The 15792-nt window shown below is 47.0% G+C and overlaps 1 protein-coding gene across 9 annotated transcripts in view; it reads right to left on the bottom strand.

Moving 5' to 3' along the window:
* Positions 1-10327, bottom strand: part of ST3GAL3 (ST3 beta-galactoside alpha-2,3-sialyltransferase 3) — a gene marked incomplete at both ends in the record, with an annotated part of 188601 nt that extends 178274 nt beyond the window's left edge. For all 9 annotated transcript variants that reach the window (XM_082003288.1, XM_082003290.1, XM_082003292.1 and 6 more), the window contains one exon: positions 10213-10327. In XM_082003288.1, the coding sequence (XP_081859414.1) occupies positions 10213-10327 (115 nt within the window). The remainder of the gene's footprint in view (positions 1-10212) is intronic.
* Positions 10328-15792: the final 5465 nt, after the last annotated feature.

The following is a 15792-nucleotide window of genomic DNA, read 5'->3' as shown; positions in this document are numbered from 1 at the left end:
AATGTGTCAATGAATCATATTTAAAAATAATAGAAGCCTTTCCAGTGTTCAGATAAGACGCTTCTAAACAGAGATTACGGCAACAGTGCTAACAGAAAAAAGCAGCATTACTAATTTCCTAGCAGTATAATGGAGAACCACCTATGGTCTATTTGAAACCTGATAGAATTGTGTGGGGCAAGTCTCAAAAGGCAGAAAAGTCTTAGCAACTAAATTCACAGTAATTAGATTTCTAATTATACCTAGAGCATTAGTGATTGCTATGGTTAAAACTGCCTGAACTGTTCCATTATTCCCCTCTTCAAAAGCTCAGTTTTTCATCCTTTGAGCAGAAATTGTAGAAGTTTAGTCTGTGTCTGAACATAATGTTTTAAAAAAGTTTAAATAGAAGAAATGAGAGTTCTGTGTCTGAGTATGGAGAACAAAATTAAACTTTTCCATTATAAAAAACCATGCTACCTTTAAAAAGAAAAAGGTGGTTGCGGTATTAACGCAGCTGGAAAGCATGAAGTACGGTGCCTGTGATGTGGTGAATCTGAAGGTTGAAAAACCCCAAACCAGCATTCACAACTGTTCAGGTTGTACTCTTAGTTCTTAAGGCACTTCCACAGATGCATCTTGGGCAACTTATAGCAGCAACTTACACTGGCCACATCATACCCTAATTACAGTGCCTACATCAAGCCACTAGCACTGCCCATGCAGACCATCATCAGTTTTATTATCATCAATACAGTACTTTGAAATACTGCTGTGTTTTTACAAGTATCAGCAGATGATCTCTGCCCTGAGCAAGCAGCTTCAGCATATTACTGCTCTCCTGAACCATCCAGATGTAGAATGGTAATTACAGGAGAGTGAGCCTCATTTGGCCAACTGGACACTAGAGCAAGAACCTTGAGACCTTTGTTCTATCCACAGCTCTGCCCTTGAGCTGCTGTGTGACAGAGAATAATCTCACTTTCCTGTGCCTCAGTGTCCTCTGTCTTCCTGAGTCAAGTCTATTTAAGTTATCACCCTTCATTCTAAGAAATGTGTGTCAGTACATTTTTTTGATTAGGGTCTCTAGACACAATTGCAGCTGAAAAGCAATACTTATATAGTATTAAAGCTATTCTGAGATTAATTAATTTCTGACAAAGATAAAAAAATGCAATTGCACTTATAAATCACTAACTTTGTCAACATTAATTTAGAGTAAGCCTTCATACATAGGAAGCCATCAGATACATACCTGTTGGGAAAACTCAACTTTTATTGGTTTCTGTGCCATCTCATTTTCCCCTACTTCTTTCAAAGCTTACATGCATCTGTGCATAATGTTTTGAACAAAGATACTCCTCAGAACATGCACACTCACTGTAGCTAGAAAAGATACCAGTTAAACTTTTCTGTAGTTACACCATGTTAACCCGTTTTGTTCCAGGAGCTATTACTGCAGTGTTGCAGCTCAGATGAACCTCATGTTTAATCAGTGTCCCTAACACTGAAATCCACAGGATAATAGCTGCAAAAAAATGACATGCTATAACAGGGACTGAGTTAAAGTAGGAGGGGAGGGATCCTAGCATCACCTGAAAGAAGTTAAAGACAAGCAACATTCATGTTTATAAGCTCTTAAAAATGGAAATAGGCAATTTTAACACATTCTGATCTTTCTTTTTTGGAACAGAGCAAGAAATCCTAATTCTGACCCTCAGAGATAGATATAGAGATATATATAGATATATATCTCTCGATTAATCTTGGATTGTCTAGGAATTTGTTTATTCAAAATAGGAAGAACTGGTTAAGAAACATCCTGTGGTTTCTGTACCTGACTAGAATTTTGGCTCTATCCTCACATGCTATTACTTCCTCAAGAAAGCAATGCATACAAGAGCAACATAATCATGTGGTGCTATGAAGGAGTAACCACCTGAAATCAGCTATCTCAGGCTCAAACATCTATTCAGGATATGCACACACAGTACAAATTACTTTTTGCTTGATGCTTGGGTGCACAATTACATTCCTTCTGAAGTGCAGAAGAGATACATAATTCATACATAGCTATACCTCATGACCTAATCGTACTTGTCCTTGCAAGTCATGCCCAGGCTTGGCTGTTTTATTGCCTCAGCCTGACACTGTAATGTAAACCCAGACTGCAATGAGAAAAAATGAGATGTTACAGTGACAAAAGCACCCAAAAGGTTGGCAGAAGATAGCAATCTAAGAAAAATCTCCCCTGAAAAACATCCCTAAGCGTGACAGACATGGTCAGAATCAGTACTAAGGCCACGGTCAGAAGATCACAGCAGCAACAGCTGTCCAACTCGAAACAAATCACATATTACCTCTTTCATGCCAGGAGTTAACCGCCCAACAACATCAGCAGAACTGACGTGAAGCAGAGTTGAAACGGGCATGAAAGGTGCCCAAAGCCAACCTGCCTGTATTAAAGCCGATGGAGAAAGTCCATGTGATGTATTCTAGCAAACGAGTGATGGGGTGGAGCTTCCATTAAGGCTGGTAATATCTTAAGGCACAGTAGCCATTGCTGCAGCAGCTACAGGTCAGAGGTGCGTGCTTTGTGCACCAAGGGGATGTACAGTAACAAGATGGAGGAAAGACAGAGAACCACTTACTGAGGCAGATGAGACAGTCCTCACAGGGAGGTATTGTTTCCAGCTGAACTCATTACTAAGGGGTTCACAGTCAGCTGAGATGAATAAGTCCTTTGACCTCTGAAAGCACTCAGCTGCAGAGCAATTGTTAAGAGAAGTAAAGTGCTTTCAATGCATTGTACCTTCCAGAATACAGAAAGCTGCTGACTTTGACCTCTGAAAAACTGGATCGGAGGATGCAGCTTCAGCTGCATGTGAGACACTGAGTGCTGCCCCTTACAAACACTATCCCAATCCGCTTATCAAAGTCACAGGAACATACCCTTCCCAAACCTGGGGGAGGACAGGGAGAAAATGCACAAGAGTGAGCAAGTGAAGCAAGTGAAACACTAAGGTTAAGGTCAACCGAGGGAAACAAACAAAACCACGCTGTTTTAAACTGGGCAACTTCCTCAACTGCACCCATCAGCTAGCCATAGAAATGGCAAGAGCAGGAAATACAAAGGCTTGAACAGGGACTCAAACAGCAACAAGACTGCTGTTGTCAAGAGAAGCAACAGCACCTTACTATTTTAAGATACAAAACTAAGGCCCAGCTGTGTGTAGGGGGGTGGAGAAGTATTAAGCAAGATAGAAAATCAAGGTGCAAGAAAAGTCAACATTAGCTCAGAACTAAAACAGTACCCAGGGCTGAAAAAGCTCAAATAAAGACAGAATAAAGATGAGTACAAGTACAGCATTACAGCCATTCCTCGAGCCACAAAGTGCTTAGGGTGCTATGCCCTTACTACCCTTCACTAAACCTGCCCCTGTAAGTTCCTAAAGCCTGAAGAGTGTTCAGGGAGTTCTTCTCCTCTGGAAAAATCTCAAGGACAAGGCAACATTGCTTGCTCCCCAAGCGACACGTGTTCCCTCCCTCAGCGGCTCTGTCATGCACCATTTCTCTTTGCCCTAGCAAAGTTTTGCCCTGCACTGTTAACATTACAGCAGCACTAGAAATTCTGGAGAGACAGCAGGGTCCCTAGAACAGTAAGGTTGTAAAGTAACATGGGGCATCTCACTAAGTATGCAGTAACAGGTCAGAAAAAGATGAAGCACTTCCATTCCCCAATTTCTTTAGCCTACCTTGTGAAGCACTGCCTTCTAAAAGACAGAGGCACTCATGATTTTTTTGTTTGTTTGTTTTTAACTCTTTCATAAACCTGAAAAGTTCTGATTCATATTTGCTGAGTAGACTGTCTCTTCTGCCCTGGTGGCAGACAGGCAGCTGGTGGAAAAGGCAGGCAGTTATGTGAGGTTGCATCAAACAGCCAGAGCAAGGGGAATCAGGAATGTACACATCTGCCTCCAGCCAAGCGAAAAGTAGCTGGCACAACTACAGCTGTGGAAGACACTACCACAACTGAATGTCCTGAGTTGCAAGAGTTAAAGTTTAGCCATGCTCCTTATTCTGACAGGCTAACAGGGAGCACAAAGTAACTTGAACAGTGGTAACAATTTCTGGGCATTAAATCAACTTTTCTGTGTTCTGCACAGATAAGAGAATCATCCACCATAATGAGTACACTAAAGTTTCGGTTTCAAGCCGAACAGAAGTGGAATGATTCAGCCCAATAGGAGAATTATTAGAAAAGTTAAGCTACTTTACCAGACAACTGTTGTTTTAACTTCTGTTTTTACACTTTGTTTCTAATATTCACTGCTGCCTCAGAAACATTATTTCCTATTTTTAACATTCCAAAAAGCATCATTGTGATCCTCAAATCCCTAAAGCATCTGAAAAGTAGCAAAGAGATTCCTTAAATCTGTAGCTGGATCTATGTTATGAGAACTTTCTAAACATTTGTTCTCAATTTTGGTGCAATAAGTACAGCACTAACACAGACTACAGAACAGCTAAGTAGATGAAACAAACCTTGAAGTTACTAATAATTCAAACATCAGTGAATTCACAATAATCCATCTCAATGCTGTTCCCAGTCTCTTCCTGCAAAGCAAAAAAGCAATTGTTTCATGGAACTTACACTTCTGCATAATACCGTCCAAACCTTTTTTTTTAAAAAAGCTAATGCCCCCAAAGTTAAAGTCTCTCAGGCTTTTCAGCCTGGGGAGCAGCAGCAACAGCAATAAAGTCTACCATAAAGAACACACACACACCCCGCCCCTAAGGCTAAGGCCATAGATTCAGAGCAACTGAAATGGTTACCATCACCATTTGCTTGCCACCCCTCACAACGGGGCCATGAGTGCCTTGTAATTCTACAGTGGAAAAGGATATGCTCCCTCATCCACCTAACCATAAATTCATCCAGCTTAGCTCAAACCACTTTCATCAGAGATTTATGCTCCCAGTGCCAAGTTGAGCTGGCCCGGAGATATTATTTTTATAGGAGCACTCCCGCATTTCCTTCTTCTGGCAAAGGCAAGTAGGACAGTAACTCCCAGGGATGAGGGTCTGAACATGAAACTATTACACGCCTCGCTCCACAAAGGGAACAAGTTCATCTCTGTGGCCTAGTTGCTCACATACCGACTGAATGCCTTTTCATTTGTTTTTCATTAAACAACAGAATGCAAGGAAGTCAGATGTCAGTGTATGCAAGACCCACTCCCTTAACGTAGAACAAATGACAGTAACTTAAGATAACAACAGTTGTACCCACACTACATACCATCACACATACCATGAGGCTTTAGCCACATAAGAAACAGCATGCACGTTACAAACCGTTGTAAAAAGGTCCATTTTTTCAGTACGTTTTTAGTCCCTAATACAAGAATTGACAAAAACACCATTTCACTTTGAAAGACAGAAATCAGTATTTATGTTAAAGATAAAGGTTTGAATCCTTTTGATTAATTTAGCCTTTTTTGCTGTGAGACTGGTTTCCATGGAAATGCAAGCAGACTAAAAACCTGCAACCAGAAGTGAGTCAGTTCTGCCTGTTTATGTCTCCTCAGTTGCCATGGAAACATACAAAAAAAGACTATAAAGGATAGGGGTCCCAAAATACCTTCAGAAAATCTCTTCCTAGAGCCTTATCTCTGACTGCCTTTCCAGAACTAGAGCTGAAAATAACACAGAGCAACAGATGACAGAGTAGTGACTTGATTTGTTTATGGAGCCATCAACAGAACATACCTGGAGAAGTTTCAAAAGCCACATTGAAACTGACAAGCTCAAAAATCTATAGGTACAAATTGTATTAACTCAGGTTTTGGCAAAAGCACCTGAAGTAGGGTATATATTTCTTTAAATTAATTCAATGCTAATGTAGATAGAAATACAATAGAGAACAGGAAAGTAGTGTTACACTGTCCTTGTCCCAAGTATCTTTCAATATTTTAAGAGGGAAAAGTTAAAAAAAGCTGCTTTAGGGGAATGAGTCAAATATTTCCATAGTCAGAACATTTTTTAATGGAATCATTCCTTCCTTACAACACATTAATTTTTAAGTTGCAAAAACAGCTATACACATACCAGGTTAAGTAACAAACATCAGTATTAAATTTTAACATTCCTATATTCTGTCCTTCAGTTATGGGTAAAAATACATCCCTCCAAGCTCATAAAGGGAGTCTTGCTGACAGTGCCTCTTAGATTCCACCTCCCATCATACTTTTCAAAGATAATAGGACACCTTCCCATGTGCTGTCTTCTTCACACTCTGTACAGATAACATCTTCCTTTCTCCTCAGAGTTAAATGCATCAGGGGAGGTGGAAGGGATAGGACAGGGAGTTGTTAGGAAAGAGGCTGCAGTGCCTATCTCAGGCCTTCAAAACCTGCTCTTATGACTCTTACTATGTAAGAATTCCCTGACAACTCAGTGTCCAGAAACACAATGATCAAAGTTACAATTATCTGCTGCTGCAAGGTCCTTCTTGAATGTACAGGACAGCTAAACCTGATACCAAACTACTTATTTCCTTGTTTGTCTCCCACATCACATTAGCAGTTCTACATGCTTAAGCACACCTCCGTGCAACCCAACGCTCTTAATCAGAAGGCTGCAGCATCTGTCATTATTGCCTGTCTGGGAAGAACGTGCAAGGACGGTGTACGTCTCTTACCAGTATTGTCAGAGACTGAAGCTGCATTACAGACATCAATGAAGAATAAAGAACGAAAGCTTACCTGTGTCCTAAACACTGCTCATATACTCCCAACAATCACCAGAACTCAAAGGCCACCCTGCATTCACACAGTATTACGCATCACTTTTTTGCACTTTGTTACTGCTCTGAGAACTAATAATATATTGCCACCAACATGAAACAAGGCTCAGGGAAGAGTAGCCAGCCATGATACTCACTAAAAGGATGAGAGAGGGGTAGCAGGCACTGGAAGTTTGTCTTGAATGGAAGAAGCAGCTGAACTTAATTCAACCTTAATTAGTTCACATCAGCCAAATTCAATCTATTCTTGTTACTGAGAAGATAAGCCTTGGAGAATTAATTCTTTCCTATTCTCCTTTGTACTTTGGCAAGGTGTAGAGTTACACAGCAAAGGAGAAAAATCTCTCAGAACTCACTAAGGGATCACTCAAGGAGGACAGATTTAAAGTTAAATGGATATGGTAAGAAAAACGTTGATGTGTCTCTTTCAGTCTATTCAGACATTTACCCTCCTTTCTTGGAGGTGTCAGAAGTACAAATAAACAAGTTACTTTAACTATTCATTTACTTTAGCAGCTAAATATACAAACATCTAAGTCTCAGCATGACTTAGTAAGTGAACAAACCACACAAGCAGCAAGTAAGCAGATGAAGGATTTTTCACCATACTCTATGGCATATTTGTTTGTGTCCAGTATTAAATACAGGTGTCAAGTTTGCTACAACCAGTCTCTGAAGAGATTGCAAAGGTGTCATGTCAGGATCAGCTTAGTTTCATGCCTCCTCTAGCACAAAGAACAGAACAGAGGAAAAGACGAATGTTACTGCTGAAACTAGGGAGTCACAGTTACACAGAATAAAGACATTGGTCACAAGAAAAGAGAAAATAACTTAATAAGAAGATAACTGGCACATAAAATCAAGAATCTTAGATTATTAAGCACCCCAAAATTAATACGTCTAACTTAGTTCCCTCCTTTGGGGACATCAGCATTATCGTATCAATCTTAATGAAATTCACAAGGTCACACACTGAATTATAATTCGGGAAATAAAACCACAAACAGCTATCAAGCACCACCTGTCTTGTGCACTGAACTAAGCAAGGCTCCCCTTCAGAAAATGGAAAGTATAACTGCACCATTATACATTGTATCATATTACACATGCTCAAGGAAGCCTAATGATGGTTAAATGAGCAACTTCAATTCTGTCATTTGTTAACTTCCAAATGCTTATTTATAGAGCTTAACATTAACTCTTCGTATCAAGTTTCCCAATATGGGCTTTCAAATTTGCATTTTAAATCTGCATAAGTTCCTCATGTTTAAAATTACATAACATTTTTTAATACATACAAAACTCTGAAGATCAACTGAAAACTGGTACCACCTTAACTGTTTCCAAAAGCAATCACACAAAATTTTGCCCTCTTGTACTAGAGTGCTCTTTACACTAATATTTCAAAGAGCTTCACCTGATGTTTGAGACACAATCCATAAAAGTGCCTAGAAGAAAAGGAGCAGCCTGTATTAATTGTGACAGCTGATAAAGATCAGTAACCTAAATGTTCAAACTGGCATCACTGCTTTGTACATGCTAAAGCAGCTTAATGCAAGCACTGCAAATTCCAAGAATAAACGAAGAACACATTTGACACGCAAGGTTTATAAAAAAGGAGACACGCACCTAACAAAAAGCCTGTGACATAACCTCACGGTGCTCCTGTCAGAGCATCATGGCTACCTCAAAGCAGCCCGTACGCTTCAACGGAAATTACTCTAACTAGGCTGCAACTTAAAAGTCATCTTTCCAGGTAAAAGTGTTCCATTTATAGAAAACTACAATGTTTGTATATAGATTTGCAACACTGCATCACAAGGCACAGTTACCACAGGGACTCCCCAGGGCGTAAAATAACAAATGGCACACAAAACTAAAGGCACAAAAATCCAAAAAGGCAAAACCTGAAGGAACGTAGAACCCACCCCCAGCACCTTGGTATATGGCACATAAACACAAAGCTTCTCCTCCACATTTAACGAAGTTCACATATAGGTCATGGCCTGAAGGGGTTTTTTGCAGGCCTTGGGCAATCCCAACACAATTTCTGGTGATATGAAGGAAGTAAAGGATGGCAGGCAGTATAATTTCATAACAGATCATCATGCGGTAGCAGATATGGCAAAACTGTTCTTTTAACTACATTCTGTACTACTTTTCATGCAGGAAGGATTTTCTACACATCTCATCGACAAAAGCGCTAGTTTTCAGGAGGTCACAATCAAGATTTTTGACTCCCTCACTGAAGCACAAACCTGAAGAAACAATCCCTGCTCAGAAAGACACTATGCATCTCCTTTTATAAATTCAGTCTTCCAACACCTGTTCTAGTGTTGTTCTTCTGTTCTAAGACACCTTAGCAGTCCTCCTGTCAAAATCACGGCAGCAGTGCAAATGTCATCAGCTGTCATCATGCAAAACTTCTTACAGAATGTAACATCAGATACGGAGCATGCAGAGGTAAAAAAATATTAAGTTTAATAAGCATTGCAGTAGAAACCTCTAGCAGCACGCACAGAAATGCAATACAGTGAAGATGGAATTTGACCGATGGCTTTTTGTCAGACAGAAAAACAATCCTTCTGGATCAGTGTTTCTCAGCCACTGATCCAGGGAGCAACAGTCAGCTGCGAGACATTTAAAACAGCCCATGGAACAGCTGCAAAAAAGGCTGGCTTGTGTTTTGGGCAGGAGGGTGAGAAGAGGCAATTGTTTTCTTGCTTTTATGTTTTCAATAAACAATTCTCACACGCAAGCAAGAAAGTAATCAACACAAGCAAAAATAAGAGCAGTAACTGAGCAATCAAACCTCAGCCTCATTTGTATCTCATTGCAACTAAAACCTCCTATGGCATTACCACACAGTACAGTCCTTAGATTTTATTCAATGAGGTCAGATGTCTCTTCGGACTTGGAAAGGTTGAGAGACATCGTTTTAGATGACAGATACTTGGCAGATAATAACATAGAAGATGACGATTTCTGAAGGACAAAGTAAGATGATGAGATAACCAGCATATATGATTACAGAAAGAAATTGAAATCCACCAGAGAAAAAAACCTTATCTCAGATATTTTAAAGTGTACAGAAAGATTCAGGGAACAAAAGCCTCAGCACACAAACTCTTTATTTTGACAATTAGGAATCATAAACTAACACAGAATATTCTAAGAACTTAAGTCCCTAATACTAGATTTATAGAACATGAACCTGCTTTTGTAGCCAGTACTAAAAATAAAGACATAAAGAGCATTAGGTAATCACAAATTCAACCCCTTGAGTATACTAAAAGCTCCAGCATTTGATTGGGCTTAATCACATCCCTCTAATACCACTAAACCAGAACCACCTCAGTACTACTGCAACTATTTAACAGACATTCTAGGGAGCCCAGAAACAGCTACACGGCGCTCATACTTACTTGAATCCTCCCATCTGAGAAGGTGCAACTTCCAAGCAGAATAGTACAGAAATCCCAGTACCAGAAAGAGGCAGAGGGCCAGCAGCAGGTTACGCATAAACACCAACAGTCCCATCTTCACATTAAATCTGCTCTTCTACATGACCTGAGAAAGAAAAACAGGTTGAGGTTGGAGTTACCTTCTCTGACACTCATCCTTCCAGAACATGCAATCCCATACCCACAATAATGCACAGATCCAAAACTGTGCTCTCCACAGGCTAAAACACGCCAATTACCCACACTGCAACAGTGAAATAAGAACTACCACCCTAAGCAGCTGCCTTTTTGGGGGGGGGTTTGCCTCAAAGGTAAGTGCCGTTTCGGAGAGGCAGGAGGGCACCGACGAGGCAGCAGCCCAACTCCCTATTTGCACTTACGCCCCAGCCCACCTCAGACAGTCGGTCCCAGACCCGCCGCAGCCGGCCAGGCCCAGCCAGCACCCCGTTGCTCTCGAGCTTCCCCAGGAAGGCTCCGACGCGCCACAAAGCGAACCCACCGCGCCCAGGGGCTCCCCGGGGGTGTCCCACGGACAGCGGGGCCCGCAGGAGCCCGCCAGCCGGCCGCGGGCAGCGCTGGTCCCGGTTGGAGCCCGGCGGCAGCCCCGGGCACGCCTCGGCGAGGAGACGCGCTGCGCCCAAGGCGGGGACGGCGCCGGGCGAGGGGGGCCCGCCCGGCCCAGGCAGGACGGCAGCTCACCGCCGGCAGACAGCTGCCAACGGCCGGCTGGAATCTGAATTTGAACGGGCAGCGGCACCGGCATTGCCAGGCACCCCGCCGCCTAGCCGCGCCTCGCCGGGCTCGGCTCCGCTCCCCTCTCCCCATCCCGCTGGGCCCCGCTGGCCGAAACGGCGGCAGCCGCCGAGGCCGGGCCGGGCCTGCCCGAGCCCTCCCTCGCCCCCTCCGCCCCTCCTCACCCGGCCGCCGCCGGCCCTGGGCGATCGGCCGCCGGCTGCGGCCCCCGGGCGCGGGGCTGCGGGCGCCGCCATGCCGGGCGCGGCGCAGCGGGACCGGCCGCCGCCGCGCTGAGGGGCACAGCGGCCGCCAATGGGGCGCCAGGGCGGGTCGCCGCGCCGCCAACCCGCCCGCATAGCGGCCGCCGCCAGCCAATGGGACGGCGCGGGGGGCCGCACTCGCAGCCAATGGCGGGCGGGCGGCAGGGGGTCGCCGCCGGAGGGGCGCTGCGGCAGGGTGGCGGCGCGCATGCGCGGAACCCCCTCGCCCCCGCTCCCCTCCCAACCCCCCAGAATCACTGCACGGCGCGGGTCAGGCCGCTGCGCTGCGCTGCCCTGCCCTGCCCTGCCCTGCCCTGCCCTGCGCTGCCCGGCACGGCACGGCACGGCACGGCACTGCTCCGCTCCGCTCCGGTCGCTGCTCCGCGCTACTTCCTCTGCACCACTCTGATCCCCGCTCCCATCGCTGCACCGCTGCCTCCTCCCACTTCCAGTGGCTGCAGGGCACTGCTCCGCGCTTCCCCCAGTCGCTGCGTGGCATTTCTCCTTCAAACGGCAGCGGCGCTCCCCTTCACTCATTGGCACCTCCAAACCACTGCAATGCCTTCAGGCACTCCACTACGCCAGCCCTTCCTCCAGGGATGGTACTGCAGGACCCCTCCAGGCACTGCACCGTCTGTCAAGCTCTGCATTGTCTCATTGCTCCACCTGCAGCAGTGCGCTGCCCCTTCCTCCAGCTGAGACATCTCTAAATGCTGCAGTCACTGCAGCCACGACACTGTACTACACCTCCCTCCGGTCCAGCTGCTGCATCCCGACAGCGGCACTGCATCGCCTAGCCTCTGGTCACCGCCCTGCAGAGCACTGCAACTCCCTTCAGCTGCTTCTCTGCCGAACCTCCAAGCGCTGCTCAGAACAGCCTCTAACCCCTACGCTGCTCTGCCCAGCCTAGCCTACAGCCACTACACAGAGCAGTCCGACCCTAGAGTTCATAGAGTCATAGAACACTTTGGGTTGGAAGGCACCTTTAAAGGTCATCTAGTCCAACCCTCCTGCAGTGAGCAGGGACATCTTCAACTAGACCAGGTTGCTCAGAGCCCCGTTCAGCCTGACCTTGAATGATCCCAGGGATGGGGCATCTACCACCTCTCTGGGCAACCTGTGCCAGTATTTCACCACCCTCATGGTGAAAAATTTCTTCCTTATATCTAGTCTAAATCTACCCTCCTGTAGTTTAAAACCATTAGCCCTTTTCCTATTGCAACAGGCCCTGCTAAAAAGTCTGTCCTCGTCTTTCTTATAAGCCCCTTTTAAGTACTGGAAGGCTGCAATAAAGTCTCCCCGGAGCCTTCTCTTCTCCAGGCTGAACAACACCAACTCTCTCAGCCTGTCCTCACAGCAGAGGTGTTCCATCCCTCTGATCATTCTTGTGGCCCTCCTCTGGGCCCGCTCCAACAGGTCCATGTCTTTCCTGTGCTGAGGGCTCCAGAGCTGGACACAGCACTGCAGGTGGGGTCTCACCAGAGCAGAGTAGAGGTGCAGAATCACTTCCCTCGACCTCCGAGCACACATCGCCGGCTCATGTCCAGCTTTTAATCCACCAGTACCCCAAGTCCTTCTCAGCAGGGCTGCTGTCAATGCCTTCATCCCCCCGCCTGTACTGATATCAGCGGTTGTCCAGATCCAGGTGCAGGACAGTGCACTTGGCCTTGCTGAACCTCGAGCTTGTCCAGGTCCCTCCAGATGGCATTCTGACCCTCAAGCATGTCAACCACACCACTCAGCTTGGTGTCATCTGCAAACTTGCTGAGGGTGCACTCGATCCCACTTGCTTCTGGTCGCTGCACCACACTGCACCTAGCCATGGTGCACAGTCCAATTTGGCACCCAGTCGCTGCCCCGGGTCACTGCCTTCACACTCTCCTCCAACTTCTGTAGATCCTCACATCACTGCATACCCAGCAATGTCCCGCCCAGCCACTGCATGGCCCTGTGCCACCTCCCTGGGCTTCCCAGTGTTGCACAGCCTCCACCAGTGGACCACAGCAGGCTGCAAGGACCACGCTGGGCTGCACGGACAACATCAGCTGCCCTCCCACAGCACAGCACAGCTCACACCACACAGCTGGTGCCGCGCAGCCAGCACCACTTCCACACAGTTCCTGTTCCATTATGGTCTCCATCTTCTCACTGCAGGTCTACCCTGTGAGCACTGCAGCAGTGGGCCAGCCTGTGCCCCACCCTTCCCACAGCATTGCCCTCCTTGCCACTGGCCCCACAGCCTTGCTGGGTACCCCTAACAGTTGTTAGGCACAGGGCGAGTGAGAAACACAAGAGTAAGGCAGCACAAGGAGGGAGTGATAAAGAGTTAAGGAAATTATTAGGCATGGGGGGAAAAGTCATCTGAAAGGAAAGAGATCATAAGGAATAAACCTGCATCTTCAGGACAGTAAAGCAGCCCAGTGACTTCCTGTTTCCACCCTCCATGAATCACTGATAACACAAGGAAAACAAAAAAACACGTGAGTTTAGGGGAAACTAAGTAGGAGTGTGTCCAGTGTGGTGGCAGCTCCCATGGCAGCCAAGCGCAGCTGCCAATGCTGACCACAGACACTGCCTCCGATGGCGCAGGGCTGTCTAAGCGCTGCCCAAGCCCGCTCCCCGGCACTCGGCGAGAGGCAGAGCCCACACAGGTCACAGGGAGAGCTGGCAGGGGCTCATGCAGCCCCACTTTCACAGTCAGAAACCTCACTTTGTGTTCAGCATGAGTGAAGTCAGTGTGAGCTGGCTGCAAGTGTGGCACCCATGCAGCCGGGCTCGCAGATCCACCATGTTTCTCCACAGAGACACAAGGGAGATGTGCTGCGCCGGCATCCAGTTGGGATTTTTGTTTCCAGTGACAACTTCTAGACACAGCACCAGAGCTGAACAGACTTGTGCCAACACCCAGGTATCACTGGCACCGACACCCCACTGAGGAGGTGTGTGGAGAGGGACATCCATGCAGCCCCATCCATCTCCAGGTCTGCCCTCCACCACCACTGCCTGCACCGAGCCCCAGTTCCCCAGGGCTGACCCACTCAGGATGCTGGTCACTCACCCGTCCAAGGTAGCTCCCTTCCCTCTGGCTTCCTGGTAAGCCGGTGGCCGGGGCTGGGCTGGGCAGCCTCCTCCGCTGACCCTGGCTCAGCCGCAGGGCTCATTTCCTCCATTAACCCCACCGACTCCTGCGCTACGTCATGTCTGGAGCTCATGACTGGAGCCCGGCTTTGCTTTACAAACACTTGCTTTACACCTGCTCCTCTCTTCTGCTCTTCGTCCCTCTGGCTGTGTAAGCCAGGTCTCTTCTCCCTGCCTCGACCTCTTGTGCTCGACACGGAGCCTGTGCTGTCTGCCGCCGCCGCGTCATGTCTGCTCTGACCATCCTCAAACCTCCCCTAAACCGCCCCGACTCTATTGCTTGCATGCTCAGAGTTTAAATCCCGAGGTCTGCGGGCAGAGCGGGTGATCCGATTTTGATGATGAGATAAGCGGGGACCTACAGCACGAAGCCAGATAGCGACATGGCTGGGGCTTGCTCCCGAGCCCGCGTTTGTCACTCGGGAAACTCTACCCCCATTATCAGGTGTCAGCACGCTGGAAAGAGCCCAGGATAAAGTCACGCTTCTTGCCAAGCTGGAGAAAACTCGGGAGGCGAGTGCCTTGCATCTATGGAAATCAGGTACCAGCTCCCGGCAGCTGTCTAACGGCCACGAGATGAATTAAGGCAATGATTAGTGGAGTGATTTGGTTCGAGTAGCAGGGCTTTAGTCTGAACATGTTCCTACTTAGCTTACACGTTTCATTCGCAGGCAGATGTCAAGCTGGATGTTGCTAGGAGATCGACAGCAGGGGAATAATTAAGTCTGATTAAATCTTATCATATTGCCATGCCACTTTCCAGAATGCTTTGGAACTTTTCAAAGCCAAACTGATGAAATGAAAGGGCAAGAGCTGCAGCCCGTCCTGCTCAACAAAACCCATTCGTGGTCAACCTGCTGAGCCTGTGGCTGCCCACGTGTCTGCAGAGCGTTTCCCACGGCAAAGCTGGCCATGAGCTGGGAAAAAAGCTGCTCTGGCAGAGGGCACAGCTGGTGGCTGCATTAGCAGGCAACAGTCGTGACTGGACGCTGCCCGGAGCAGGCAGTGAGGGGTCCTGCACCCCACGTCAACCCTGCGTGCTGCTTGGGGTGCTCACGTTGGACTAGGCATAACCCGGTGCCCTCAGCACGTATCGCACGCCTGGGTCAACGCTGCGCAAGGGGCCAGGCGCTGGTTCAGCCGCTCACGACCCCGGTGGGCCTTGGGCACGTGCGAGTGATCACCAGCAAAGCTTCCTCCTTCCTTTCCTCTGGAAGGAGCCCTCCTGGGGCATGCCAGAATTGCTCTGCAAACGCGCTGCACGCGTGGTGCTGAGCACCGCAGGGCGTTCCCGCTGAAATAATGCCTGCTTGCTTTTTTCTTTCATGGTGGCTGAGCCGCGCATTATACGGGGTGACAGGTAAAGGTAATTAACAGCTACAGGTTCTTCTCCCATCAGTAAATGGAG

Source organism: Phaethon aethereus, assembly GCF_964289735.1.
Source record: "Phaethon aethereus genome assembly, chromosome: 8".
NCBI classification, from domain to species: domain Eukaryota; kingdom Metazoa; phylum Chordata; class Aves; order Phaethontiformes; family Phaethontidae; genus Phaethon; species Phaethon aethereus.
The sequence above is the reverse complement of the archived record's forward strand: the minus strand, read 5'-3'. Positions and strand labels throughout refer to the sequence as shown.